This window comes from Cnephaeus nilssonii (assembly GCF_951640355.1).
Source record: "Cnephaeus nilssonii genome assembly, chromosome: 14".
Classification (NCBI taxonomy): Eukaryota; Metazoa; Chordata; class Mammalia; order Chiroptera; family Vespertilionidae; genus Cnephaeus; species Cnephaeus nilssonii.
Genome location: NC_137085.1, coordinates 77,324,384 through 77,350,685, shown reverse-complemented (window position 1 = coordinate 77,350,685; position 26,302 = coordinate 77,324,384). Strand labels below are relative to the sequence as shown.

The 26,302-nt window shown below is 49.3% G+C and overlaps 1 protein-coding gene across 2 annotated transcripts in view; it reads left to right on the top strand.

Annotated features, from left to right (window-relative positions):
• SPTLC1 (serine palmitoyltransferase long chain base subunit 1) overlaps positions 1 to 26,302 on the top strand; it is an 84,902-nt gene that overhangs the window by 11,458 nt on the left and 47,142 nt on the right. The window contains exons 4-6 of one of the 2 annotated variants that reach the window (XM_079789754.1): positions 1,766 to 1,859; positions 2,597 to 2,669; positions 17,582 to 17,714. In XM_079789754.1, coding sequence (XP_079645880.1) covers positions 1,766 to 1,859; positions 2,597 to 2,669; positions 17,582 to 17,714 — 300 coding nt within the window. Of the gene's footprint in view, positions 1 to 1,765; positions 1,860 to 2,596; positions 2,670 to 8,495; positions 8,637 to 17,581; positions 17,715 to 26,302 lie in introns of those variants that run through there. The other variant, XM_079789755.1, reaches the window with a different exon arrangement.

Genomic DNA, 26,302 nt, shown 5'->3' with positions numbered 1-26,302 from the left:
TTCTTAATGTCTTATGAATGTATGTTTTTAATTTTGTGCTCCAGACTATTCTGACATTTTATTTTGTTTTTTGTTAATCCTCACCCGAGGATATTTTTCCACTGACTTTTAGAGAGAGTGGAAGGGAGGGGGAGAGATGGAGAGAAACATCGATGTGAGAGGGACACATCGATTGGTTGCCTCCTGCACACACCCTGACTAGGGCTGGGGAACTTGCGACCAAGGTCCTTCCCCTGACTGGAATCAAACCCGGGCGGGTCAACCTTTTGGACCTCACGGACACCAGTTGGTGACTGCTGCTTTAATATATACACACACACACACACACACACACACACACACACACTCTAGAGGCCTGGTGCATGAAATTCGTGCACTGGGGGTGGGGTGGGGAGGGTCCCTCAGCCCAGCCTGCACCCTCTCTAATCTGGGACCCCTCGAGGGAAGTCGGACATCCCTCTCACAATCTGGGACTGCTGGCTCCCAACCGCTCGCCTGCCTGCCTACCTGCCTGATTGCCCCTAACTGCTTCTGCCTGCCAGCCTGATCACCCCCTAACCACTCCCCTGCCAGCCTGATCGACACCTAACTGCCCTCCCCTGCCGGCCCGGTCGCCCCCAACTGCCCTCCCCTGCCGGCCCGGTTGCCCCCAACTGCCCTCCCCTGCCGGCCCAGTCGCCCCCAACTGCCTTCCCCTCCCTCCCGGCCCGGCCGCCCTAACTGCCCTCCCCTGCCGGCCTGGTCACCCCAACTGCCCTCCCCTGCAGGCCTGGTCACCCTCAACTGCCCTCCCCTGCAGGGCTGGTCCCCCCCAACTTCCCTCCCCTGCAGGCCTGGTTGCCCCTAACTGCCCTCCCCTGCTGGCCTGGTCACCCCAACTGCCCTCCCCTGCAGGCCTGGTCACCCCCAACTTCCCTCCCCTGCAGGCCTGGTTGCCCCTACCTGCCCTCCCCTGAAGGCCTGGTCCCCCCCAACTGTCCTCCCTCCCCTGCAGGCCTGGTTCCCCCCAACTGCCCTCCCCTGCCGGCCATCTTCTGGTGGCCATCTTGAGTGAGGGTGTGATGGTCAATTTGCATATTACCTCTTTATTATATAGGAAATCCATCCCAGCCTCTGTGGCTCAGTGGTTGAGTCTGAGGTACTTTATTTAACTATTCTTTTTTTTTTTTAATCCTCACCTGAGAATATTTTTTCCATTGATTTCTAAAGAGAGTGGAAGGGAGGAAGGAGGCGGAGAGACAGAGACAGAGAGAGAGGGAGGGAGGGAGGGAGGGAGGGAGGGAGGGAGGGAGGGAAATAGTGTTGTGAAAGAGACACATCCATTGGTTGCCTCCCACACGCACCTCTACTGGGGCTGGGGAGCCTGCAGCCAAGGTACGTTCCCTTGACTGGGAATTGAACCCTTGACCCTTCGGTCCATAGGCCAACACTCTAACCACTGAGCAACCAGCCAGGGCTGGCTATTCTTTCTTAAGTGAATTGTAAAATCAAAACAAAAATTTGCCATCTATCCATTTTGAAATTCTAGCTTCTTAACTGAAGTGTACAGGGTAGCCTATTAAGAATTACTGGCCAAGTATCTGATTTTAATATACCATTGTCTAATTTTACTTTTGAAAAATAAACAGTACAGGAGCTGGAAGACCGGTGCACAAGTAGTGTAGAGTAACAACACTGTGTCCTGTCTGCTGCCACGGTAGTGTGGGAGCGTGTGTGCTGTAAAGGTGTCGGCTGAGTGAACCGTTCTCATCTCTCTCTTCCCCAGCCCTCCAAGCCACAGCATCGTGGTGAATGGAAAAGAATGTATAAACTTTGCCTCCTTTAATTTTCTTGGATTGTTGGGTAACCCTAGAGTGAAGGTAAGTAGCACCCGTGCTGAAGTGAAAAGATAGCATGACTGACTTGAGAAACGACATAAAATCAGAGATAAATGCAGAGCATCAGAAAGGGCTCTCTGAGTGTCTGCCATTACTCTTTTCCGGAAGCGCTGTGACCTGGATTTCAGAGAGGGGCAGGCGTGTCTGTTGTGGCTTAGTATTGTCCGAGCCAGACCTGGTGGTGGTTGGAGATGTGTTTAGGAAATGGCTCCAGTTCCTGTTGGGATTGTCAGCCAGTAAATATTTTTGAGCCCAGAGTTATATCCACAAATGCCAAGAAGTATAAACTCATCAAATTAACTGCGATTTGATATTTGAGTTAATAGAACATGTGTGTTTTAAGTTATATCCTTAAATCTTTTCAAAAATATTTTTTTTATTGATTTCTGAGAGGGAGAGAGAGATAGAAACATCAATGATGAGAGAGAATCATTGATCGGCTGCCTCCTGCACACCCACTCTGGGGATCGAGCCCGCAACCTAGCATGTACCCTTGACTGGAATCAAACCTGGAACCCTTCAGTCTGCCGGCTGATGCTCTATCCACTGAGCCAAAACAGCTAGGACTGTCCTTAAATCTTTATGTCTGCTTTTCTTTGTATCCTATTGTTAGGATGTAATAGTTCTAAGAAAGGAAGGAAAAGGGGGAGGGAGGGAGAAGTTACCAGGTTAAAGACTAGGAAATGCCAATTTTGAACTCTTTCTTTCCTCCCACAAAGGCAGCAGCTTTGGCATCTCTAAAGAAGTATGGTGTGGGGACTTGTGGACCTAGAGGATTTTACGGCACATTTGGTACGTTTCTGTATTTTTCAGACTACTTTCTGATGGAATAAGGTTCCATTTTATTTCAAAGCTCCTTGGGAAAGGCATCCTTAGTTGTGGTGTTAAGCTGGTGCGTGCTATTTCTTACCTCATTTTCTAGAACATTGTTGTTTGGAACCATTGGTTAGAATTGAATGTCACGTGTGGAGAAGAGCCGTAGTTACCTTAGGCGTTGTAGTTCTTAGGTCAAAGCCTAAGCTGCTGTTTCATGTGCCTCCCCCTGCTCCCACCCTCTACCCCCCCCCCCCCCCCCCCGGCAGCAGTGTTAGGAAATAGTTCATTTCTGTGGTGCATGACAATTGTAAGGGGAAGGGTCCTGTGTAGGTGGCTCTGCCTTTCATAATTGTGCAGGAACCTGGATCTTCCCTGTCTCTGCTCCAGTGTGGAGGGCACCATCCTTGTCTGTATGGCTGCAGCCAGGTGGCAAGTATGGGGAGCAGGAGTGCAGGGCAGCAGTACCATTTTAGGCAGGCAAGTGACCCAGCACATCACTCTGCCCACATTGCATTGGTGAGACCATAACCCGGGTCATGCCTTCCTGCAAAGGGGGCAGGGAAATAGCTCTAGCTGGAGAGCCACCACATGCCAGGGAGAAAGGCAAGAACAGATTGGGAGGCAATAGACATGTAGCTCTGTTCTTTCTGGAATGAAGATGAAGAATCATTGATTTCCCTGTGTGTGGGTGACCCTGAGACAGGCTAAGTAAATATTAGGATGAGTGTGTCATTTCAAACACTATGAACTTCCCTAACAGATTTGTTAAAGACACCCTGGCATTTTCAGGTTGTGTTTATTAAATGTATATTGTTCTTCTGAAAGCTTTGAAATGCTAAATAATTGTTCAGATGAGTATATTCTTGGAAATAACATTCTGGCTTACAAAATGCCAGAGTGGGGGGAAAATAAAGCCAATGAAGGCTCCTCCATCTTCTGTCCTCATTTCCATTTCTGTGTGTGTGTGTGTGTGTGTGTGTGTGTGTTTCTCTAACAGTTACGATATTTTAATTTAAGGGAGCACCTTTCTTCATTCCTTAGCAAGTTTAGCAGTTAAATTATTTATATTGGAAACATGTGACAGGAGTTAGTGTCCAAGAATCCTACAGCTGGAAAGGTTTTAAAAGTCGTATACTCCAGGATTCTAACTATTCATAAGACAAATAGAAAGCTCAGAAAGGTTAAGTGACTTCCTCACAGTCACACAGGTCATTAACTTCTGCCCTAAAACTGTAAACCAAATATGCTGACTCCTAGTCTTTTTCCCCTCATTTAATAATTCTTTTCTTAAATAATTTTTTTAAATTTTCCATTATTGACATACAGTTATATTAATTTCAGGTATATAACATAGATTTGTATAACTTACAAAGTGATCACTCCCGTAAGTTTAGTACTTATCTGATTCCATGCATATCTATATATATAAAAGGCTAATATGCTAAGTGTCTGACCGTCTGACCGGTCGCTATGACACACACTGACCACCAGGGGGCAGACGTTCAACGTAGGAGCTGCCATGACGTGCTCAGCCATTTACAAAGAAACGGCACTGCGGACCTGGCGCCCACAAAATAACACTCTGCTTACCCCAAGTGACACAGGCCCCACAACCACCCTGGAGCGACAGCCCACCAAGTCACAGCTGATGCTGCCGAGACCCCATGGCGCAAAATTTGGCCCACGGTCCAGTCCAGCTGGAAATGGTGGCTGTGGGTGCCGGGTAATGACATCATGTAGCAACGCCCGGCTTCCTCTCCCTAGCGACAGGCCATCTATATATATATAAAAGGCTAATATGCTGTGTCCGTCTGACTGGTAGCTATTATGTGCACTGACCACCAGGGGGCAGATGCTCAACACAGGAGTTGCCGAGCTGCAGTGACTTGGCAGCAGTGGTTCTTGGGTGATGCACCCTGAAACCAGAGAGGAGGAAGCCTTATTCCTCGCGGGGCTGTGCAGTTCCACCTTTGGCCGTGGGTAATGTTGCTGGAGCACTGTCAGCCCCGAATCTGGTTACTGCACCCTTACATTTGTGTTCCACACCCTGTACGACAGCAACTTGGTAGAGTGCCCTCTCGCACTCCAGGACCCCTCGGGGGATGTTGGAGAGCCGGTTTCTGCCCGATCCCCACAGGCCAGGCTGAGGGACCCCACCTGCTGGAGGGACCCTGCTCACTCCACAGACACCCTTTGAGCCATGACACCACCCCAGGTGTGGCCAGCCAGGGAGGGACTGTGGGAGGTTGGCTCCAGGGCGTGTCTGGTCTGTCTCGCCCAGTTCTGCTCCGCCGGCCATCTTCTAATTAATTTCCTTTCAGTGTGCACAAGTCTGTGCACCGGGGTACTAGTTCAGTATAATATTATGACTATATTCCCTACGCCAGTGGTCGGCAAACCACGGCTCGCGAGCCACATTTGGCTCTTTGGCCCCTTGAGTGTAGCTCTTCCACAAAATACCACGTGCGGGCGCGCATGTACAGTGTCATTGAAACTTCATGGCCCATGCACAGAAGTCAGTTTTTGGCCTGGGCGAGTCTATTTTGAAGAAGTGGCGTTAGAACATTCAAGGGGCCAAAGAGCCGCATGTGGCTCGCGAGCCGCAGTTTGCCGACCACTGCCCTATGCTATCCTATCTAATAGAAGAGTAATATGCAAATTAACCGTCACTCCGCAACAAAATGGCGGTGCCCATAGCCACAAGATGGCGGCGCCCAGTCCTCTCAGTGCCGCCGGAGTCCTCCAGTCCCAGGGAGGGCTGCCGCTGAGAGCTGGGCAGCCCGGGTGTCCCGCTGGGAGGCGCCTGCGCCCCCATGCCGCCATCCCCTCCCAGAGGCAGCCCCAAATGTCCGGCTGGGAGGCGCCTGCGACCCCACACCGCCATCCCCTCCCAGAGGCAGCCCGGGGTGTCTGGATGGGAGGTGCCCGCGACCCCACACCGCCATCCCCTCCCAGAGGCAGCCCGGGGTGTCTGGATGGGAGGCGTCTGCGCCCCCACGCCACCATCCCCTCCCAGAGGCAGCCCGGGGTGTCTGGATGGGAGGCGTCTACGCCCCCACGCCACCATCCCCTCCCAGAGGCAGCCCGGGGTGTCTGGATGGGAGGCGCCCGCGACCCCACACCGCCATCCCCTCCCAGAGGCAGCCCGGGGTGTCAGGCTGGGAGGCGCCCGCAACCCCACGCCGCCATCCCCTCCCAGAGGCAGCCCAGGGTGTCTGGCTGGGAGGCGCCCGCGCCCCAGGGAGCGATTCAAGTACTGATGATTCTACCAAAGGAAAAGTTTAGAGAAAGAGGACAGGAAAGGAACATAAGGAGAAAAGAAAGAAAGGACAAAAGATGAAACATCAAGAAAAAGAAAGAGAAGGGGAAAAAAGGAAGAAACAACCACATGATATCACCTTTCCAAGTCTCATGAAATTCCTGTTTAAGGAGTTTATTTTATGACACTTTTAGTTTGGGTTTACATTTTTACTGGTTTGTCAAGACCACGGCAGGTACACTGTCCAATATGTTTTTTTTAAAATACATTTTATTGATTTTTTACAGAGAGGAAGGGAAAGGGATAGAGAGCTAGAAACATCTATGAGAGAGAAACATCGAGCAGCTGCCTCCTGCAGTATGTGCCCCCAACCAAGGTACATGCCCTTGACCTGAATCGAACCCGGGACCCTTGAGTCTGCAGGCCGACACTGCATCCACTGAGCCAAACCAGTTAGAGCTGTCTAATATGTTAAAGAAAAAACCCTATATAATAAAGAGGGAATATGCAGGGGAGGGCATTTGGGGGTGACTGGGCTGTCAGGGGAGAACAGTTGGAAATGATGTGGCTGGCAGGGGAGCAGTTAGGCGTCGATCAGGCTGGCAGGGGAGTGGTTAGGGGGTGATCAGGCTGGCAGGCAGAAGTGGTTAGGGGCAATCAGGCAGGCAGGCGAGCAGTTGGGAGCCAGCAGTCCCGGATTGTGAAAGGGATGTCTGATCCATAGGGATCGGGCCTAAACAGGCAGTCAGACATCCCCGAGGGGTCCCAGATTGGAGAGGGTGCAGGTTGGGCTGAGGGACATCCTCCCCCAGTGCACGAATTTCGTGCAACGGGCCTCTAATCTTTTATATTCTCTTGACTATATTTATAACTGCCAACTTGTACTTCTTAATCCTTTCTCCCTTTTTAACCATCCCCTCAACCCTTATGCCATCTGGCAAGCATCAACTTATTCTCTGTATCTATGAGTTTGTTTCTGTTTTGTTTGCTCTTTTATTTTGAAAACTAGAGGCCCGGTGCACAAATTTGTTCATGGGTGGGGTCCCTTGGCCTGGGCGGCGATCGGAGCCAATTGGGGCCGTCTCACCCAGTCTTGATTGGGGCTAATCTTGACCTGCTGGCTGGGGGGAGGGACCACAGGAGTCCAGCCACAGGAGGTTGGCTTGGGAGCGCACTGACCACCAGGGGGAAGCTCATGTGTTGAGCGTCTTCCACCTGGTGGTCAGTGCACATCATAGTGACCAGTCGTTTGGTCGACCAATCGTAATGGTTGATTAGGCTTTTATATGTAAACACTAGTGGCCCGGTGCATGAAATTCATGCACAGGGAAGGGGTGGGGTGTCCCTCAGCCCGGCCTGCACCCTCTTCAATCTGGGACCCCTCGAAGGATGTTTTACTGCCGGTTTACAGGGATTGGGCCTAAACCGGCAGTCGGACATCCCTCTCACAATCCGGGACTGCTGGCTCCAGCCGCTCACCTGCCTGCCTGCTTGCCTGCCTGATTGCCCCTAACCACTCTGCCTGCTGGCCTGCTTGCCCCCAACTGCCCCCCACCACCGGCCTGCTCCCCCCCAAATACCCCTCCACCAGCCTGATCACCCCCAACTGCCCCCCGTGCCAGCCTGCTCATCCCAACTCCCTCCCCCCCCCCGCTGTCCTGATCACCTCCAACTGACCCCCACTGATGGCCTGCTCACCCCCAACTGGCCCCCCTGCTGGTCTGCTTACCCCCAATGGCCCTGCCTCCACCAGCCTGATCACCCCCAACTGCCCCCCTTGCCAGCCTGCTCATCCCAACTCCCTCCCCCCCGCTGTCCTGATCACCTCCAACTGACCCCCACTGATGGCCTGCTCACCCCCAACTGGCCCCCCTGCTGGTCTGCTTACCCCCAATGGCCCTGCCTCCACCAGCCTGATCACCCACAACTGCCGACCCATCCTGGCCTGGTCACCCCCCCAGCGACCCAAGCTCCCAGCTCCTCCTTTTTTTTTTTTTTTTTTTTCAGCGCCTCCTTAAGCGGAGGCCAGGGCCAGCTGGAAGCAAGTATCTGGGATTTATTTATCTTCAATAATTGAAACTTTGTAGCCTTGAGCAGAGGCCAGGGCCGGCTGGTAGCCTGGGTTGCCCCTGGCACCCCCTGCTCCCAGCCCCTCCTTGATCGGAGGCCAGGGCCGGCTGGAAGCAAGTACCTAGGATTTATTTATCTTCTATAATTGAAACTTTGTAGCCTTGAGCGGAGGCCAGGGCTGGCCAGGGCTGGCCAGGGCTGGCGGGAAGCTTGGCTTTCTCCATCGCCGGGGCAACCCAAGCCTCCTGCTGGCTCCAGCTCCGTGGCTGCCGCCATCTTGGTTGGGTTAATTTGCATACTCGCCCCTGATTGGCTGGTGGGTGTGGCTTGTGGGCATAGCAGAGGTGCGGTCAATTTGCATGTTTCTCTTTTATTAGTGTAGACTAGAGGCCCGGTACACACAATTCGTGCACAGGGAGGGGGTCCCTCAACCTGGCCTGCACCCTCTCACAATCTGGGACCCCTCAGGGGATGTCCGACTGCCGGTTTACACCGGTCTAATTAGCATATTATGCTTTTATTATTACAGATTAGAGGCCCAGTGCATGAAATTCATGCATGAGGAAGTGTCCCTCAGCCCGGCCTGCGCCCTCTTGCAGTCCAGGACCCCTCGGGTAGGGTCCCTAGGCCTGGCTTGGCGATCAGGGCCTATTGGGGCTTTCCTTCCCCTGGCTGCCAGCAGCTGGCTCCGCCCCTGCTGCTGCCACTGCTTGCCATCTATGCGGCACTGCCCCCCGCTCCTCCACCACTGGTCAACTCCCTCTGTGGGCGAGAAGCGTGGGGTGTGATCACTTGGCTGGCCTTGGCCTCCCTCTGCAGGGCAATCACAGAGGCCCCTCCCCCCCATCGATTGTCCCACTGGCCAGTGGCCTGGGCCTCCCTCTGCAGGGTGATCGTGGGATAAGGGGGGTGGGGCCTCTGTGATTGCCCTGCAGAGGGAGCAATCGCATCGCACCCGCCTTGGCTGGCCTGGCGCTAGTGCGTGTCATAGCGTGGTCGTCTGGAAGGTCATCCGGATGGTTGTTCTGCTGTTCAGTCATTCAGTTGATTTGCATGTTATGCTTTTATTATTATTATAGATATCTATAGATAGATTCCACGTGCAAGTGAAACTATATGGTATATGCCTTTCTCTGCCTGACTTACTTCGCTTAGCATAACATCTCTAAGTCCATCCATGTTGTCGCAAATGGCAAGATTCACGCATGACATATCATTCACACATGATCTTCTTTAGCCATTTGTTTATTTTTATTGATGGACACTTAGAATTTTTTGTGTGTGTATCTTGGCTATTGTAAACAATGCTGCAGTAAACATAGGGATGCATATGTCTTTTTTAATTAGTGTTTTGGGTTTCTTTGAATAAATACCCAGAAGAGGAATTGCTGAGTTCTTTGACTCTTATTATAGCCTTAGTTTTAAGGTCTATTTCATGTGATATAAATATTGATACTCCAGCTTTTCTTTCACATTTCCATTTGCATGAAATATCTTTTTCCATTCCTTTACATTCTATCTGTATGTCTCTTTCAGTCTGAAGTGGGTCTCTTATAGACAGCATTTGTAAGGGTCTTATTCCTTTATCTATTCAGCCACCTTATGTCTCTCTCTCTCTCTCTCTCTCTCTCTCTCTCTCTCTCTATATATATATATATATATATATATATATATATATATATATATATATATATGTGTGTGTGTGTGTATTGATTTCAGAGAGGAAGGGAGAGGGAGAGAGAGATGGAAACATCAGTGATGAGAAAGAATCATTGATCAGCTGCCTCCTTCACATCCCCTACTGGGGATCGAGCCCACAACCCCAGCATGTGCCCTTGACTGGAATCAAACCCGAGACCCTTCATTCTGCAGGCCAATGCTCTATCCACTGAGCCAAACCAGCTGGAGCACACCTTCTGTCTTTTAATTGGAGCATTTAGTCCATTTACATTTAAAGTAATTATTGATGGGTATGAGGTTATTGTCATTTTATTATTTATCTTTTTTTCCATCTTTCTCCTCCACCTCCTTCTCCTCCTCCATCATCCTTGTCTCTTTAACATTTCATGTAATACTGGTTTGTGGTGATGAACACCTTTAGCATTTTGTTGTTGTCTGGGAAGCTCTTTATCTGCCCTTCAATTCTGAATGATAGCCTTGCTGGGTAAAGTAAATTTGGTTGTAGATCCTTGCTTTTCATCACTGTGAATATTTTGTGCCAACCCTTCTGGCCTGCAAAGTTTCTGTTGAGAAATCAGCTGACAGTCTTATGGGAACTTCCTTTGTAGGTAACTAGCTGATTTTCCCTTGCTGCATTTAAGATTCTCTCTTTGGCATTTTAATTATGACGTCTTAGCGTGGGCCTCTCTGGGTTCATCTTGTTTGGAACTCTGTACTTACTGGATTTGTATGTCTGTTTCCTTCACCAGTTTGGGAAGTTTTCCATCATTATTTTCCCAAATTGGTTTTTAATCCGTTGCTGTTTCTTCTCCTTTTGGCACCCCTGTGAGGTGAACGTTGGTACCCTTGATGTTGTCCCAGAGGCCCCTTAAACTATTCTTTCTTTCTTTTTTTTAAATTCTTTTTTCTTTTTGCTCTTCTGATTAGATATTTTATGTATGCTTCTATCCCAAATCACTGATTCAATCCTCTATTTTATCTAATCTGTTGACATTCTCCAATGTAGTCTTCATTTCTGACTGGTTCTTTTTTTATGTTTTCTATCTCCATTTTTGTAGTTCCAATCTTTTTGTTAAAGTTCTCACTGAGATCATTGAGCATCTTTATAAACAGTGTTTTGTGTATTTTTTAAAAAATATATTTTATTGATTTTTACAGAGAGGAAGGGAGAGGGATAGAGAGTTAGAAACATCAATGAGAGAGAAACATCGATCAGCTGCCTCCTGCACACCCCCTACTGGGGATGTGCCCGCAACCAAGGTACATGCCCTTGATCGAAATCGAACCTGGGACCCTTCAGTCCACAGGCCGACGCTCTATCCACTGAGCCAAACCGGTTAGGGCTATAACCAGTGTTTTGAACTCTGTATCTGATAGATTGTCTGTCTCCATTTTGTTTAATTCTGGAATTCTATTTTTTTCTTTCATTTGGGGTATGTTTCTTCTTAATTTGGCTGCCTCCTTGTGTTTATGTCTACGTCTCCTGGTTTTGGTAGTGGTCTTATGTAGTAGGTGTCCTATGGGGCCTGGTGGTTCCACCTTCCTGGTACCCTGCTGGGGCTGACCGACAGATCCTGAGCGACAGATGAATGATGACTCTCACATATGTTTCTGTGAAAGAGAGACTAAGGCACTACTTGGTTATTGCCGCCACGTAGCCCTGTTCGCCTGCCTACGCAGGTTTTTCTTGGAATAACAGCTTGAACTAAAATTACCCTCTAGACACAACCAGCAGGGCAAGTGTCCTTGAGAAAGCACCTGCTTCTACAAGGTCGGGTCTAAAAGACTAAACAGAGATTCTAGCAAAACGCCCCGGGGCTCGGACTTGTTTGGAAAAGTCAGGGTAGGGGCCGCCGCCTTCGGCAAGGTCCCCCCAGAGGCCCCCGGCCTTTCGGAGAACCCTCCTTACAGACATGCCAACCAAGTCCCGTGCTCCCCACAGTAACCTGAGCTGAGTGCTCCAGGACTGTCCCCAGTGTGGGTTGTGTGTGCCTCCTGTTGTAGTTGAGCCTTGATTGCTGTTGGCACATTAGTCGGAGGGATTGGCCCTCAGGCTGATTGGTTGTGAGGACGGCTGTGACTACAGTGGAGGACTTGTTGCGCAGGAGCTGACCCTATGCCGCAGGATTCATTCACTTCAGTGGGGCTCTGTGCCTGCCAAGTCCATCCTTTCGTCTCTCGTTTGTAGAGGTGGTTGGGTGGTGCTCTGGTGTGGTCTGTAGCTGGCCACCAGGTGTGTTGGTTCTGGAGCCTCTTCGGAAGCACTCTGGTGCAGGCCAAGGTCAGCCACTGCCTCTGCCTTCTCCATGGCCACATGATAGGAGCTACAAAGTGATCTACAGATGGTTGCCACTTGTGCTGAGCATGGAGGCACCTGGAATTCATGAAGCTTCACAGTGAGGCTGGCTGCAGCTAGTGCCAGACTCAGGGCTGCTTAGTAAGAGGTATGGTACATGCCAAGGCCAGATGCTGCTTGTTTGGAGTTTGTGAACCCCCCACCCCTTTTTTAAAAAAATATATCTTTATTGATTCCAGAGAGGAAGAGAGAGATAGAAACACCAATGATGAGAGAGAATCGTTGATTGGCTGCCTCCTGCACGTCCCCCATTGGGGATCAAGCACAACCCAGGCATGTGCCCTTGACCGGAATGAACCCGGGACCCTTCAGTCCGCAGGCTGACGCTCTGTCCACTGAGCCAAACCAGCGAGGGCCTTCTTTCCTTCTAAGGCCAGTGGAGTCCCAGTGCACTTTGATAGTTTCCCTTGTTGAGAACTTTTTTGTTCATTTATTTTGATTAGAACACGTGCATATCTCATTTACCTATGGTTTTTTGCTGGTGCCCAGGGTCTGCTTTGCATACATAATGCCTACTTGGCTCTTTGGTCTTAAACTAGAAAAAAGGCAGTGCAGGGTTCCATGGTGAGAGAGAGAGTGGCATTTAACTGTGTTCTAAAGCCAACAGGAAACAATTGCTCGTTTGTTTATTTTTAAATGTATTTTCTTTGTTTTATAGCAGTCAGCTGAGCTATGACTGCATGTTTTAGTAGGAAGAGCATTGGGTCATGGAATTCCTAGATCTGCCACTTCTTCCCCGCGTCACGGGAGCGTACTTTCACAGTGTAGGAGCGAACAGTCCTTGTTTGCACCGCTCAGAACATTTTGGAAAGAATCCCATAAGATTCTGTGAAAACTTTTTGAGAAACATTCAGCATCATGTTTATGTTCCAATGAGTGCATAAGTGATGTTATTTTTACTTTTAAGAAAAACTATCCAAGTCTCAGGAAATTTTAAAAAACCAACAGTGTGGAAAGCAAACATATGGAGGCCTGAAGAGAAAACATGGTTGGTTGTTTTTAAACTGTTCTAATGTTAATATCTGCTCTTACCAGGTTAAGAGGAGATATTCCATAAATGGAAAACTGAACAAGTGACTTTAATATAAGATAGTCCTTAAATATCTGGGATTTGGATAAATTAATTAGAAGACAGTGTAACTGTTTTTACCTTTTAACAGAAAACCATTTTTTAATTCTAGAAATATTGGTTTAATTGAACAAACAGCCCATTTATTGTCTTTTCCATGCCAGCCTTTGTTCTTAGTTTTATAAGCATGAACTTCAGAGGTTCTCAAAACCATCCTTTGAGGCAAGTACAGCTGTTACCCATTTGACAGAAGAAGGACCTGAGAGGCACAGAGCAGGTTCATACCTGTCAGGGTCCACACCTGCTGATGAGGGAGCCCGGAGCTGACCCCCCTGATGATTGCCACAGCCAGCCAGGCCCTGTGCTGCGCCTCCTGTACTGCCTCTGCCTCCCGGCCCTTCCTTTCTGCCATGGGCAGCGCGTGCTGGGAGAGACAGAGGCTTTCTGGCCGCCTCCCCCATGGCCTCTTAGCTACGGTGTTGGTTCCTGGTAGTGAATCAGAGGGTGTAGTGCTTGCACTCCATGCAAACATGGGCCCAGCTGAGGAAGTGGATCACACACACAGACACATCAACTTGGAGAACAGGCCCTGACAGTTTTCCTGTTGCTGCCGCCCAGTCCCAAGAGTTCCGTCGTTGCGCAAAGGAGCTGTCATACACCAGGAGAAATGATGTAGCTTATTCATATTTACCTTTGGCAAAACTCGCGTCGCAGGGCTGACATCACTGTCTTTAGAAGGAGAGTCTTTTTTAAACTACTGGGCCTGGGTAAGAACCAGTAACATTGATTTACTGGATAGAGATTCTTACACTTTATGGCAAGGACAGAAAAACGATTATGAATATATATGAGAGTATTCTTGACATACAATTTTCAGCAACTAGGTAGAAACTGAAACAAAGCCAAGTCTGTTTTACTGTCTCATTGCTAACAAAGAAACGAGTTCTTTAGAGCTAAGTCAGTAGTGCGACTTAAAGACACTTTTGTAGATAGCAAAAAGTATCTGGCATCCATAGCGTGTTTTTTCTTTATGAAAGAGAGATTGAGTGAAAGCGATGCACTGTAGCTTGGGTTGTCTACCTGCCAGCTAAATTGTGAAGGTTTGGGGTAGCTAGTCCACTTTAGGGGCAGCACTGTAATTTGAAGGAGGCCTTCTCCAGGGGACCTGCCTTCATGCCTGATGGGAAGTGAGAAGTGGCAGGTGGTGTAGGGAGGCCCCCAAAGAGCACTACGGAGGAGGACAAGGAAGACACGCCCGAGCTCGGTTGCGTGGGGTCGCTGGTTCTCTAGTGCTTTGCTGCTTCCTTGTTCTTGCAGATTTTGCCTGAGTCCTTCCATGGGTAGCATCTGGCATAGAAGGGCAAGCAGTCAGGTGCTGGGTCAGATCCTCGTGCTTGGTGGTGGTGATAGTGCAGATCTGATGCTTGAAGAGCCAAGTACCCCTTTGGTACCATTTTGATCAGATGGGATACAGGCTTCTTTGTTACTGTAAAAATCCCAAATGTGTTTAATGTTAATATAATGAAAGCGTCAGTTCTATAAGATGACTATAACCAGTTAGTAATGAAAATCAAATGGCTCTTATGTGTGTGTTTTTCTACAATAGCCTATGGTAGTATACATATGTTAACTGATAAATGGGAAGAACCTCCTTAATTTTTTATCATTACTTGATTGGAATAAGATAATGATTCCTAGTAGTGAATCAGAGGATGTAGTGCTTATAACATCCTATAAGAAACCTATAAATAAAGATGAGCTTCTGGATATTGCTATTGAATTTTCTAATTCCTTGCTATCTCTCTTTCCATCCAATCAGAGTTTAGTTTAGACCTGTGGTCGGCAAACTCATTAGTCAACAGAGCCAGATATCAACAGTACAACGATTGAAATTTCTTTTGAGAGCCAAATTTTTTAAACTTAAACTTCTTCTAACGCCACTTCTTCAAAATAGACTCGCCCAGGCCGTGGTATTTTGTGGAAGAGCCACACTCAAGGGCCAAAGAGCCGCATGTGGCTCGCGAGCCGCAGTTTGCCGACCACGGGTTTAGACCATCTGTGTCTCCCTGGTTTGCACCTGCCTTTGATTCACTGTTGAGTGTTCCCTGTCTTGAGTCAGCAATCGCTCTGGGTGTGCTGTGGTTCTGAGTGTGGACGGGGCCCCGGTGTTTCAGACCCATCGGTTGAAGGCGTAGGTTAACCTTGCCCAGCCTGGAGTTCTCCAGTGACAGCTGCTGGGCGACCCTCTGAGCTGTCACTAGCTGTGGCAGAAACCCGGTCCAGTGCTTATCAGAATGTCTGTCTTTATGTGATATTCACTAAGTAGCTCAATAAATGAATTAATTGAGAAGATTGTTGGATCTCCCTCATCTGACTACTTTTTTTTTTTTTTTAATCTTCACCCCAGGATATTTTTCCATTGATTTCTAGAGAGAGCGGAAGGGAGAGAGGAGAAAGAGAGACAGAGACAGACAGACATCGATTGGTTGTCTCCTGCACGTGCCCCTACTGGGGCTGGGGAACTTGCAACCGAGGTACATGGCCTTGACCGGATCCTTTGGTCCACAGGCTGGCACTCTAACCACTGAACAAACTGGCCAGGGCCTGACTGCTTTTTAAATGTAGTCTTTTATGAAGTCACAACTTTTATTCTTAATTTTGCCTTCAACTAGTTAGATAGCTTCACAATAGATTAGCTTGCCTCATAAGTCAGAGAGTGGGTTCACAGATTTTGCACACTTACTCAAATACTAGAGGGCTGATGCATGAAATTTGTGCAAGGGGCTCGGCCCCCACTGCCATGGAGGCCACCTCTGCCCTCGCAGCCCTGCCTACGTCTGGAAGGACTGGAAGGACGTCTGGTCTAATTAGCATATAATGCTTTTATTATTATAGGTGCTAAGAAAGTTGTTTCTTATTTCCTGTAGCTGAACTGACCTTCCTCATTTGTCCCCCCTGGAGGGTGTGAGAACCTGGCCCTCGACAGTTCACCATGTCCCTTCCAGTGAGAATATAGTCCACTCACAGTCCAGCTTTGTACCCAGCGGTTACATTGTCTCTTCTGTGTATCTCAGTTCTTAGGTCTTGTCCCTCCCCCCTTCTCACCAAGAAGGCCCCTGAGGGGGAGGGGCATACCTGTCCCTCAGGAGTGAGGAGCTACACTTCGCCCTGGTCTCTCGAGGGAGGTGCCAGTGCCCCCTGGAGGAAGGCTGATGCTGAGGGTGGTGGGGTTCGCCAGTCTCCTGGAGTGATGCTCCCTCTGACAGGCCTCTGCATCTAGGCCAGAGCGCTGTGTTAGACCATCAGCCCTCTGCACCGTCCCCCTCTGGGGACCATCGAGGTCCCCTGCTGCTGCCTAGACTTCCAAGTTCCCCTCACTGGCCGTGCTGCGGTTCCCTCTTCCATGGTCTGAAAGCCTGCCTTCCCCACTTCTGACCGCCCTCCTTTCTCCCATGAAGCCCCACGGCACCCTTTCTTATCAGCTGCTGGTTCTCCTTGCGCAGAGCATGTGGGGAAGCTCCGGTCAGTTCTCCAGGCTGGGGTGCTGCTGTAGTAAAAGAGCTAAAGGGAGTTGTAAACATCTTTTCTCTCCTGATAAGACCACTTTGAAGGTTTTAGGTTCAAGGCCAGTCATTGCACTGTTTATTCTAGACATCACTGGTTCTTCCACCCGGGGCATGCAGTCTCATGCTCAGCCTGGGAAGGTGAAAGGCTAAAGGGAACCATGATGTAAAAAGAAAAAAAAGTTTAATCCACATTTGTTCCTATTATTATATCAGCATTCTTCCTAAGCTCTCTCTATAAAAGGACCGCATTTCTCTTGGTACTTTAAACTTCCCCCGTACACTTAAAAAGGAATTTAGGCAGAAATTTAGTCCTGCAGAGTGATGGCAGGTGCTACAGTTCAGTACTGGCACCCATTGTGGAGGAGTGACCACTGCTCAAAGCCACTGTCTTGGTACAGAGTGCATGGGGTTCTTTTTAAATGAACCACTCCCCCCCGCCCTCCACACACACACACACACACACACACACACACACACACACACACTTTTCGTGTTAGAAGCTGGTTGACAATTGTCTTGGTGCTTGGTTTGGTACTTCTGCTAAAAGGCAGGAAGGCATTAGTAATGAATATCGTGCATTGATTGAGGGACTTCAAAGCTGGTAAAGTGACTGGGCCTTGAATTCTTGGACTAGAGTGGTATCAAAGCAGAACCCCAAATTGGAGCCACATTGTACGGACAGATGAGTAGCTGATTCAGTTCACAGTTTTCAGAAGTATTATTGGCCCAGAATTATCTTAATAGTTTGTGTAATTTATAACTTGAAAACAATTACATTTTGGCCATAAGGTGACAGTATTAATAACTAAACTGTTTATTTTGATTCTTTAGTTAGTGAAAAAGAGTTATATGACAGTTTAACCATTTAATTTTTTATTATTGAAATAGATGTGCACTTGGATTTGGAAGACCGCCTTGCAAAATTTATGAAGACAGAAGAAGCCATTATCTACTCGTATGGATTTGCCACCATAGCCAGTGCTATTCCCGCTTACTCTAAGAGAGGGGACATTGTGTTTGTGTGAGTAACCTTTACCTATGTTTCTAATCAAATGCCTTTGAAACTAATATTGACCTTCCTAGAAAAGTCTTTTGTTAGAGGATAGCTGCCTAAAATAATATGATTTTTTGTTTTTAAAGAAATTCATAGTCACCCCAGCCAAGTAATTCTACAGAATTTGTGAGACATTCATTAGAAGGATGAGTACCTAAAGGTGTTGGCACTCAGCTATCTTTCATTATGATTTTATTTATTGCTATCAAGAAGCCTGGAGGAGGCCAGCCATCTCCCTTCCCTGCACAGCTCTGTGGCCATGTGGTAACCTTGTGAGACTCCACTTCTCTGTACCCTAGCCCAACCCTTGGTCTCTGCTGTCTTGCTTCGTGACATGTTAAGAACACAGAAGCCATGAGTCGAGGGCTTCCTTCACTTCCCATGTGCAAATCTGCCCCTCATGCATGTATACTAGATGGGTTGCTCTTCGCTATGGAGAGGAAGGACAGAGAGAAGTGGGTATGGCTGGCATAGCACAGGCAGCTGCCTGCACCTTCCAGAAGCCTCCAGCCCAAGCCTCTGTCGTCTTTTGAGTGGACCATTAAATGACCCTTTGAATTTTAGAAACAAATTTACTTTGAATTTTTAAAAAAAACACAAATTTACACCCAGTCGTTGTGGCTCAGTGGTGGAGCATGGACCCATGAACCAGGAGATCATGGTTCAATTCCCAGTCAGGGTACATGGCTGGGTTGTGGGCTCAATCCCCTGGGGGCAGCGGGGGACGTGCAGGAGGCACCTGATCAATGATTCTCTCCCCTTCTCCCTTCCTCTCTGAAATAAAAAATGTATTAAAAAATTTTTTAACATATTTTAAAAAAACAAAAGCAAATTTACTTTTGCCTTTTCACGCTCGCGCGCGCTCGCTCGCTCTCTCTCTCTCTCTTTTTAACACCATAGCCAGAATAATCTTTTTGTAAAATACAAATCTGATTATGTCACACTTTTAAGAGCTTGCATTGTTCCTGAAATAATGGTCCAGGTCTTTATTTTGATTTTGCATGTTCTAGACTACTTTTTCAAACTCACTTTGTACCATTTTCCCTCAGGTCGTCCTGCTATAGCCTCACCAACCTTAGATACTAGTTTCCTCTCACCTCAAGGCCTTTGCACATGCTAAGTATATTATTCCTTATCTCATCTCCTGTTTAATGCCTGCTCACCCTGCACATAATATCACTTCTGCAGGAAAGTCTTCCCCAACCTCTCAGGCCAGGTCAGGACCCATGCTGCATGTGGAGAAGAACTTAAAGCTACAGAGGTTTGGTGCCTTGTGAATCTAGGACCACATCGCACTCGCTGCCTGTCAGAGTCCCTCTGCTCCTCAGGCTTCCTCATGTCCTCAGGCATGTGTAGCACACACTTGCTCTGCTCTCTGCTCATCTTGCCTCAGACTCACGGAATACAACAGTTTTAGTAGTTAATTGCCTTTTCATAGTGCTCAGTAAATACCAGTTCAGTGAATGAATGAATGGAGGCTGGAGCTCAAAAGAGGGGTCAGCGCGACTGGCCTTCCCTGGCCCCTGCAGCCTCCTCCTGCTTCTCACCCACTGTTGGAACTCCTGCTGGTGCAGCAAGCCCAGCCCAGGGCGCAGCACGGGCTCTGCCTGGGCGTCTCGGGCCACACGCTGTTCATTCTTCCCATCACCCTGCAGCAGCCTGGGAGCTCTCCAGCACATGGCCTGTGCTAGTGTTTCCCCATGTAGTTATGAGAATGAATGTTTTTACTAACTTTTTGCACAAAGTTAAAAAAATCCAGTAAGACTCATCACGGACTTGAGAGCTGCTGATTTAAAGTATTTCTGGTTTTTAGTAAAAACAGTTACAACTTCATGTCATCCAGTATCACCTCATACAAGAACCTCACTATAGACTTTTTGAGTTTTAAGTCCAGAAAAAGTGTACAGTTACAACTGAGTTTGTATTCTTTCTTTGTCACATAATAAGTACTATATTATCCTTTTGGTTTTAACTGCTAGGAAAACTAGATTAAGTTCACTTCCAAATGTTATACCCAGTGTCTTTGAACTTCAGTTTCTAGTCAGTCATGAGACAACTTAATTTACTCTTATAATCTAACCTAATAATAGACAAACATGCAAATTGACCGCACCTCCGCTACGCCCACAGCCAATCAGAGCGAACAAGATGGTGGTTAATTTGCATATGCGGGCGCTGAGCGGCCTGAGTCCCATAAACATCCTCCGGACCCAGGCCGCTCAGAGCCTGTAGGCCCTCACTTAGGTCCTGAGCGGCAGGGGCCCAGAACGCCCCCTGGCCACTGGGAGCCTTGGTGGGGCGGGAACATTCCCGCGTCGCCATAGCGACGCGGGAATGTTCCCGCCCCCAAACACTTGCAGCAGTCTGGGGTCTGGGACCGGGAAAATATCCTCCGGACCTAAGCCGCTCAGAGCCTGTAGGCCCGCGCTTAGGTCCTGAGCAGCAGGGGCCCTAGAACGCCCCCTGGCCACTTGGAGCCTAAGGGTGCAGGCGCCAAGGGGCTGGGTCCCGCAAACATCCTCAGGACCCAGGCCAGTCCGAGCCTGTAGGCCCCTTGCTTAGGTCCTGAGTGGCAGGGATCCCAGAACGCCCCCTGGCCACTTGGAGCCTATAGGTGCAGGAGCCAAGGGGCTGGGGGCGGGGTGGGGCGGGAACATCCCATGTCACCATAGTGCCCCCAGCCGCTTGGGAATGCTCCAGCACCAAGAGGCAGTTTGGGTCCACGCCCCCAGCCTGGTGCACACGATGGGGGGCTGGCTGCTGGCCTCTGGGGTGTGTGGAGACCTTGGCGGCCACCGCTGCGTGTGGCCCAGGGGTCCCTGCATGCCCCCAGCCTGGTGCCCATGGTCAGGGCTTATACAGGAGGCAACCCATCAAAGTGTCCCTCTCACATTGATGTTTCTCTCTGTCTCTCCCTCTCTCTTCCACACTCTCTAAAAATCAATGGGAACATACCCTCAGGTGAGGATTAAAAAAAAAAAGCATATTCTATAAAAGACACATCTTGAAAATGCCTAAAGAAAGTTGTCATTTTTTCTTGGTGAAGGGACTGGAGTCCGTGTTGATGAAAACACCTTGGTGGCTGTGGTGACTGGCAGTGGCTGCAGCAGCGGGGTGATGGGGCTGGTGCCTTCCCCTGATCAGCCCGGTTGCCTCCCACAAAGGAGCGTGGGGAGCGGGCCTAAGCCATCAGTAGGATATCCCCTGAGGGCACCCAGTATGTGAGAGGGGGCAGGTTGGGCTGAGGGACCCCCAACCCCAGTGCATGAATTTCATGCACCGGGCCCCTAGTTTTAAATATTTTGCCAGAAATTCGGTAGGAACATTATAGGTAAAAATTGTGTTTAGTAAATTATTTTTGATAAATTCATTATGCATAGACAGTATGTCCGAAGCTTCATTTTCTTCCTTTTTTAGTAAACAGGGATAAAGCCTTGTCAGTAGGAGGTCTCAGCACAGTGGTTGTTTATGTATTTAAGCCTTTCCTGGTCACTCTACTAAGTGTATGTTCATATTATTTCATATGTGTGTTTTTTTTAATGCAATCCTATATAATAAATAGGTAATATGCAAATTGACGATCACTCCAACACAAAATGGCTGCCCCCATGTGGACACAAGATAGCCGCCACAAGATGGCCAGCAGGGGAGAGCAGTTGTGGGTGATCAGGCCAGCAGGGGAGGGCAGTTGGGAGGGACCAGACCTGCAAGGGAGGGCAGTTGGGGGTGATCAGGCCTGCAGGGGAGGGCAGTTAGGGGTGACCGGGCTGGCAGAGGAGGGCGGTTGGGGGCAACCAGGCCTGTAGGGGAGAACAGTTGGGGTGGACCCAGGCCTGCAGGGGAGGACAGTTGGGGCAGGCTGAGGCCTGTAGGGGAGGGCAGTTGCGGGGGGACCAGGCCTGCAGGGAGGGCAATTGGGAGGAACAAGGCCTGCAGGGGAGGGCAGTTGGCGACCAGGCCAGCAGGGGAGAGCAGTTAGGGGCGACCAGCCAGGGGAGGGCAATTGGGGGGGGACCAGGCCTGCAGGAGAGGGCAGTTGGGGGAGGACCAGGCCTGCAGGGGAGGGCTGTTGTGGGTGACCAGGCCTGCAGGGGAGGGCAGTTGGGGGTGACAGGCCGGCAGGGGAGGGCAGTTAGGGGTGATCAGGCCGGCAGGGGAGGGCAGTTGGGGGTTACCAGGCCTACAGGGGAGGGCAGTTGGGGTGACCGGGCCAGCAGGGGAAGGCAGTTGGGGGGCGACAGGCCGGTAGGGGAGGGCAGTTAGGGGTGACTAGGCCGGCAGGGGAGGGCAGTTAGGGGCGACCAGGCTGGCAAGGGAGGACAGTTAGGGGTGACTGGGCCAGCAGGGGAGGGCAGTTGGGGGTGACCAGGCCGGCAGAGGCGGGCAGTTAGGGACAATTGGGCTGGCAGCAGAGGACAGTTAGGGGTGACCAGGTCTGCAGGGGAGGTCAGTTGGGGGCGACCAGGCTGGCAGGGGCGGGCAGTTAGGGGCGACAAGGCTGGCAAGGGAGGGCAGTTAGGGGTGATTGGGCCAGCAGGGGAGGGCAGTTGGGGGTGACCAGGTCTGCAGGGGAGGCCAGTTAGGGGCGACCAGACCGGCAGGGCAGGGCAGTTAGGGGTGACCAGGACAGCCGGGGAGGGCAGTTAGGGGCAATTGGGATGGCAGGGGAGCAGTTAGGCATCAATCAGGCTGTCAGGGGAGTGATTAGGGAATGATCAGGCTGGCAGGCAGAAGCGGTTAGGGGCAATCAAGCAGGCAGGCAGGCGAGTGGTTGGGAGCCTCAGTCCTGGATTTTGAGAGGAATATCTACTGCCTATTTAGGACCACCAGGATCTGGCCTAAATGGGCAGTCGGACATCCCTCGAGGGGTCCCAGATTGGAGATGGTGCAGGCTGGGCTGAGGGACAGACACCCCTCCCATGCATGAATTTTGTGCACTGGGCCTCTAGTATTCTATATTAAGACAATTTTGGATTTATATACACTTCTAAGAAATAATGCAGAGATTCTTTGTGCCTTTTACCTAGTCTTTCCCAGTGGTCACCTCTTGCAAACTACAATAGAGTTTCACACTAGGATATTGACAGCGATAAAGTCAAGACACAGAACATGTCCATCACCAGAAGGATCTTCCATGTTGCCGCTCCCATGTCCCTCCCACCCTACCCACTATTTTTAATTTAAGTTTTAAGATGAAGTCTATTTTATAATATATTTGATTTAAGTCAGTCTATCAAAATACTACCGTTTAACATGTAATCAACATAAGAAGTTTTTAAGGAGTCACTTTACATTTTTTTAGTCATTTTTTAATTTTTAAATTACAGTTGTATGAGTCTGTTCTGCTTGTTTATTTATTTATTTTTTTAGATTCAATTGTGGGGTTTTTTTGTTTTTATTTTTTTATATATTTTTATTGATTTCAGAGAGGAAGGGAGAGGGGGAGAGAGAGAGAGAAACGTCAGTGATGAGCGAGAATCATTGATCGGCTGCCTCCTGCATGGCCCCTAATGTGAATCAAGCCTGCAACCCTGGCATGTGCTCTTGACCAGAATCAAACCTGGGACCCTTCAGTCTGCAGGCCGACACTCTATCCACTCAGCCAAATCTGCTAGGGCAGATTCAATTGTTGATAGATATGTATTTATTACAACTTTATTGTTTATACTAGAGGCCCGGCGCACGAAATTCGTGCATGTGTATGCTCCCTAGGCCTGGCCTGCGGTCAGGGCCATCTTCCCCAGCTGCCCGCAGCCAGCCCTGTCCCCCACCGCCACCTACCCCCAGTTCCCTGTTCCCTATCAGGTGATCGGTCGGCCGTTCCCGCCTGCTTGCTGGCCCTGCTCCCATAGCGGGTGGCCATCAGGCAATCGGAGCCTGCTGGCTGGGGAAAAAGACCAACAGGTGGCCAGTGCACCTCATAGTGACTGGTCCAGTGGTCTTTCTGCCTTTGGGATCAATTTGCATATTACCCTTTTATTATATAGGATAGAGGCCTGGTGCACGGGTGGGGGCCAGCTGGTCTGCCCTGAAGGGAGCCCCAGATCGGGGTGACAGTCCCTGCTTGGGGACGGGGTTGGCCTGAGCGAGAGGCCGGGGCGCCCCCGATCGGGGTGTGGGTCCCCGCTGGGGGTGGGGCCAGCCTGGGCGAGGGGCTGAGGGCAGTTTGCAGACTGGCCACGCCCCCTGCTTTGTCAGGAAGGACGTCTGGAAGACATCTGGTCTAATTAGCATATTACCCTTTTATTAGTATAGAGTTTTTATCTTTTTTTTTTCTTCTTTAGCATTTCATATTACTGGTTTGGTGGTGATGAACTCTTTTTGCTTTTTTCTTGTCTGTGAAGCTCTTTAGCTGCTCTTCAATTCTTAATGCTAGCCTTGCTGGGTAGAGTAATCTTGGTTGTAGGTCCTGGCTTTTCATCACTTTGAATATTTCTTGCCAATAACTTGGGCCTCTTTGGATTCATCTTATTTGGGACTCTGAGCTTCCTGGAGTTATATGTCTATTTCATTCACCAAGGTAGGGAAGTGTTCTCTCATTATGTATTCAAATAGGTTTTTAGTTTCTTGCTCACTCTCTTCTCCTTCCAGTATCCCCATGATGTGAATGTTGGTATGCGCTTGAAGTTGTCCCAGAGGCTCCTTACACTATCCTCACTTGTTTTGGATTTTTTTTTTCTTTTTACATTCTAATTGCGTGTTTTTTGCTTCCTTATATTCCAGATCGCTGATTTGATTGTTATCTTTATATACTGTACAGTTGACTCCCTGTAAATTACTCTTCATTTCAGTTAATGTCTGCTTTATTTCTGACTGGTCCTTTTTTTAAAATATTTTTATTGATTTCAGAGAGGAAAGGAGAGGGAGAAAAGATAGAAACATCAATGATGAGAGAGAATCATTGATTGGCTGCCTCCTGCACAACCCCCCCTAGGGATTGAACCTGCAACCCGGCATGTGCCCTGACTGGGAATCAAACTGTGACCTCCTGGTTCATAGGTCGACGCTTAGTCACTGAGTTACGCCGGCTAGGCCTGACTGTTCCTTTTTTATGCTGTTGAGGTTCTCACTAAGTTCATTGAGCATCCTTATAACCAGTGTTTTGAACTCTGCATCTAGTAGATTACTTGTCTTGATTTTGTCTAGTCTTTATCCTGGAGTTTTGTTCTGTTTTATTTGGGACATGTTTCCTTGTGTCCTCATTTTGGCAGCTTCCTTGTGTTTGTTTCTATGTATTAGGTAGAGCTGCTACCTCTCCCAGGCTTGGTAGAGTGACCTACGGTAATGTAGTAGGTATTCTGTAGGGTCAGTTGCACAGCCTCCCTGATCACAAACTGGCACTCAAGGTGTGCCACCATTTCTCCTCCAATGTGAGCTGTATACACCTCCCTCTTGTAGTCAAGCCTTGATTGCTATGGGCACATCGATGGCAGGGATTTAACCTCAGCTCAGTCATCTGCAAGGACTGGCTGTAACCACTGACCACCGACCTCCGACCACTGTGGAGGATCAGCTGTGCAGGGACCCACCACTGCACAGAACAGGACTTACTTAGCAGGGCTTTGATGCCCACTGAGTCTGCCTCTTGAGTGTCTTGCTTGTGGAGGTGGTTGGGTGGTGGTGCTTTGACATGGTCTGAAGGTGTCCACTGAGTTTACTGGATCTGGGGCCTGCCAGGAGGTGCAGGCCAAGGTCAGCCACTGCCAGTGTTCTACCTGGGTCACTCAGCACAAGCTATAACGTGATCTGCAGGTGGATGCTACTTGTGCTGAGCTTTGAGGTTCCCAGGAGAGACCAACCTATGACCCAAGGCTGGCTACTGCTGCTGTCAGACCTTGGGCCTGAGGTATGGGGCATGCTGAGACCACATGCTGCTTGTTTGAGAGATTTTAGGAAAATCTAAAGCCTGAGCCATTCTATGGAAAAGCCATTGGAATCAGCTTAGGTGGGCCCGAAATTTGCGTGGAACAGGGCCTCAGGGGAGGGTCACAGGAAAGAAACAGTGGCCTCTGTCAGCACTTCTTTCTGGGAGAAAGCTGACACCCACCCCCACCCCCCCAGCTCTCTCCCTGATGCTGGCCAATTCGGTTCCTCCCCATATGTCTTTGATGCACTTTTCAAGCTGCTGCCCCAGCACTGGAGCTCAGAGGGAGTGAGTTCAAGTAAATTTGTGTGCGGGCCCTTTAAGAGTAACTGTCTAGGACTCCAGCAGCCCTCCGTCTTAGTCACAATTACTGCTGGTTTTCAAAGCCGGAAGTTATAGGGACTTTTCTTCTTGGCACTGGAACCCTGGGATACTGGGTCTGGTATGGGGCAGGGACCCCATGCTCTTCAGGGGGATCTCTGCAGCCAAGATACCCCTCCCAATTTTATCAGCCACACTTGGGTGTGGGACCAGCTCATTCTGCAGTGTCTCGGCCCCTCCTACTAGTCTTGATGTGCTGCTCCTTTAAATCCCTAGTTGTAGGACTTCCATTCAGCCAGATTTCAGGCAGTTCTGAATGATGGTGGTTCTGTGATTTGGTTGTAATTTTTATGTGGTTGTGGGAGGAGTT